General features: G+C 42.6%; 1 protein-coding gene across 1 annotated transcript; it reads right to left on the bottom strand.

The window, feature by feature from the left end:
- Window positions 1–2,103: 2,103 nt before the first annotated feature.
- On the bottom strand, window positions 2,104–3,689 carry LOC147659168 (vomeronasal type-2 receptor 26-like; the record flags this gene model as incomplete). The annotated part of the gene is made up of 2 exons (XM_086951923.1): window positions 2,104–2,287; window positions 2,810–3,689. Coding segments are annotated over 2 exons (1,064 nt in total), but the record flags the coding sequence as incomplete, so codon positions are not given.
- Window positions 3,690–4,133: the final 444 nt, after the last annotated feature.

Genomic DNA, 4,133 nt, shown 5'->3' with positions numbered 1-4,133 from the left:
TGATGAGAGTTGACTCATTAGTCTTTGTTTTGAACAAGAGGCATTGAAAGGTTGTGAATTGAATATTTTAGTAGCCTCCACCACATAAGAATCTTGTGGTAGACCAACACCCCCCTCCAGTAGTCTCAGTACCTTCTATTCCAGGTAGATGATTCTATATTTTGGAGATAGAATAAGATTTGCCATTGACTGCAAGAATTCATTGAGCTATGTTTCTATAAGGATTGTTAGAACATTGGAATGTTAAGTCCTCCATTGAAGACGATAGAGTCCTCCGGGCTTCTCAAGGATGGTAGAAGCCCAGAACTCTAACATTCCAATGTTTGTTCACAGCTATTCCTGTGAACAAATGCCTCACAGCGCCCAAGGGAATTTCAATCCCCTGGGGCTCCGTGAGGCTTTTGTTTTGTTTAGAACATTCTACCCTCTAGTGGCGGAATGCTCTAAGGGTCTTATTGCCCTCCATAGCGGAGCGATACAGGCACAAAACTCCTGCTCCTTTGATAAAAGCCCTCTTTTTCGTTTCAGGCGTTTAACACCAGAGCTGGCCTTTAATGGCCGGTATAGCCTGCTGCAACGGGCTATAAGGCTTTATTAGAACATTGGAATGCTGAGAGCTCCATTGAAGACAATGAAGTAGCTCTGGGATTGTAATAGCTAGTAGAAGCCTGGAGCTCCAACATTGCAATGTTTGTCTTCCTGCTTTTCCCTATTTAATTGGCACATTACTCCCACTAAGGGTAATGGGATTCTTACCAAAAAGCCACAGTGTTTTATAGCGAGGGAATGCTGTCAAAGGCTTTTCAGAAGTCTACGGAGAGGGATTACATTTCTTTTAGGAGGTACCTACATTTTGCAGAAAGTTGATAATAGAAATGTGCAAGATAGTGTGAGCAAGAGGGTTTCCTTGCTCCTGCTGGCAGTTACTTTCAGGGACTAGGATCTTGAGTGACTCAGCTTCATGTTACATTGTATCATATGGTGAACTCCAGGCTGATGGAAGGGACCTCATTCTTTATGGCTGTAGCTTTCAAGAAAATGGAATGTAATCATCTCAGTGATGGTTAGGGTGTGAGAGCTGGATGAACAGCATTACTAGTAAGACGAAGTGTGTCCTTGTAGAGATATGTGTTGGGTAAAAGTTTGATAGGAGTTGGAATGATTTTCTCGGTCGGATACACGTCAGCTGCATGCAACAGGGATATATTTCAACATTTCAAATGGGTTTGTAGAGACTAACTGACCTTTGGGGGCATATTTACAAGCCCCTATCGCCACCACAACGTCACTTTTCACAATTTAGTTGTGGAAATAGGGGCTTTGCCTTATTTACAAGACAGCATTAAACCAAGTAACATGGTTAACCCTTTCTTTTAAATAAGGCCCCATTTCATGCTGTACTTAGAGTGAAAGGGGAGGAAATGGGTGTTGCCGGGGGCCTTCCACCACAACAACCATTGATTTTGATGTTGCGCCATATTTACAAGGGAGGGGCAAAGCAAAAATTAAGACCAGGGAAAACCTGTTCTTACCCTTGCGCAATGAGAGGAAATATTTCAATTTCTTCTCTTTTTTGCTGTTTTCATGTGTGCTAGATTGTGCAACACACATGGAAAAAACAAAACACCATTTATTGTTTATGTGAGGGAAGGTATCCCTTCCTTCACATAAATATTCATTTAAAAAAAATTATTTTTGCAACTTCTATGTGTGCTGCATTAAGCAACACACATAGAAGTTATAAAACGCTTTTTAAAAGTTGTTTCTGTGCAGGACAGGAGAGGACTCCTTCCTCCACATAAACAATCTTACCCCGCAGCTCAGACTCCGATGCGCTATTATGCAAGGGTGTCTGCGTAGGCGCTAGGCAGCTAAATTTAGCATCAGCGCTGGGGGAAACACAGGGCAGCACCATACTGTTGTGAATATGGGGCAGCCCTGTGATTTAGAAGTGGCGGAGCATGGCGTTAAGCCAAGAAGGCTAATACCGCACTCCGTCACTTCTATTGTAAATATTCCCCTCGATTTGTAAGAATATGAGACAGGGTTGTTAGGGTATTGGACCTAAATATGACATCTAGTCTGAGCCACATATATAAATTATTAAGAAAGTGGAGAATATGGCCACTGGGTTGGGAGGTTGGATTTAGATTTGGTGTGGGTGTAGGCTCGGATTGGGATTTGAGGTAACCCTTTAATGGAGTCCACGAACAGAAGATGCTCATTGCTGTGCCTTTTTAGCCTTGTGACACAGGAAGCTGATGCTTGGTCCTGGTTGCTGTTTTTCCTAATATTAAGTAACATATTGTACTGACAGTATAGTACGTTCAGTGTAATGTGTGATGCTTATATTATGATTTTCTCATTATTGATTGAGTTGGGCATTTCAGCTCCGAGTAAGAATGCCTCACAATGTTGAACTTCTTGCCTCAGAAGATTTTGGATTAAAAGGACACCTTTAGGGAGTTTGAGAAAAGTAATCCATTGACAGGAGTCAAACGTGAAGATTGGGAGATCATGTTTAATTTTTCCTTTCTGGGAACAGTAGTCAATTCCATAAATGTTTCCGGACATTTTCATAGGGTTTTTATTGTTTGTGCTCCTTGGCAGCATTCCTAGACAGGTCGGGAGGGTATGTGATAGTTAAAGAGCAGGAGACCTCTCTCTTAAGGCTTTTGAAGGTAGGCAGCATGGTTGATATAGCAGTCATTGTGGCAATGATAAGACATGTGCAGTCAGGTGTGGTGTAACTCATTTATTATATCTGGATCGTACTTAGTTTTTAGTTCATTGCAAGACTGGTCTTTGCATTAAGTACTGTTTTGTGTTCATCTCTGGCCTACAAAGGACAATGTAACACTTAGGAATAAAGATGCAACCTAAGAGTCCTCCAGTGGAAGACAAGATGGCAAAGATCTCCACGGCCACCATGTACTTCCCCTGTGTGCTCAGGTAAGCTGGGATGAATGAGATCCAGACCACCAGAAACACAAGCATGCTGAAGGTGAGGAGGTTGGCCTCATTGAAGCTCTGGGGCAACTTACGGGCATGAAATGCAACCACAAAGCTGACAGTGGCCAACAAACCTAGATATCCCAACATCAGATAGAAGAAGACAACGGAGCCCTCGTCACACTGGATGATGGTGGTGTTCTCCATGTGTATCTTCACTGGGAACGGAGGATTGAGAAGAAGCCACATTGTGCAAATCAGGACGGGAGCAAATGAACACAGAAGGACCACTCCAACGGGCACTCTTGTCCCAAGCCACCTTGATGAACGGCTGGTGGGATCACGAGCATTGAACGCTATAATCACAGTGATGGTCTTTGCCAGAACAGTCGAGATACTGATGGCAAACACAACACCAAAAGAGTTTTGGCGGATCATGCAGGTAAGTCTCATGGGGTGACCTATGAAAGTAAAGCAGGAGAGGAAGGAGAGCATGAGAGCGATGATGAGCACATAGCTGAGTTCTCTGTTGTTCGCTTTGATGATTGGTGTATCTTGGTACCTCTTGAATACGCATAAAACGAAGAGGGAGATTAGAAAAAGGAGGCTCGTCAGGCCCGATAGTGTGATCCCCAAAGGCTCTTTTAAGGAGAGGAACTGGAGAGTTCTTAAATCACATTGTGTCTGTCCTTCATTGGGCCATTGGTCTTCAGGACACGGCCAGCAGTCCGCAGAATCTAAAAGAGAAGGATGTGTAGTTACTGACGAGAATCACTGGATACTGTCCATGGGAAACACAAATAATTTAGTAACTGTACTTCACCCTCTTTCACCTACAAAATAACTTAGTGATTAATTCAGATATCTGCACCAGCAATTTATTTGTAGAAATAAAAGAAAACTTATTTTATTCTTAGGGCAATTTAGAAGAGTTGATATGCATGGAGGTTTGCTGCAGTGAACAGTTCCTGGTCTACGAAACATATAGTTTAGTAGAGGAGGTGTTTATTGGGGAGGAGTAGTCTAATGGAGTATTACCTTGTATATAATGTATGTTGTATTTATTACAGAGATTTATGAAGGCCTGCCTGTTGCCTTTCAGCAGCTTTTAGGTCGTGATAGGGCATGGATGGCAGCGCTTGTTGGTGAAATGAGGAGGATGAAGAACAATTAAAAAGGAA

The sequence above is a fragment of the Lissotriton vulgaris genome, unplaced genomic scaffold (genome assembly GCF_964263255.1).
Source record: "Lissotriton vulgaris unplaced genomic scaffold, aLisVul1.2 SCAFFOLD_5429, whole genome shotgun sequence".
Lineage (NCBI taxonomy): Eukaryota > Metazoa > Chordata > Amphibia > Caudata > Salamandridae > Lissotriton > Lissotriton vulgaris.
The sequence above is the reverse complement of the archived record's forward strand: the minus strand, read 5'-3'. Positions and strand labels throughout refer to the sequence as shown.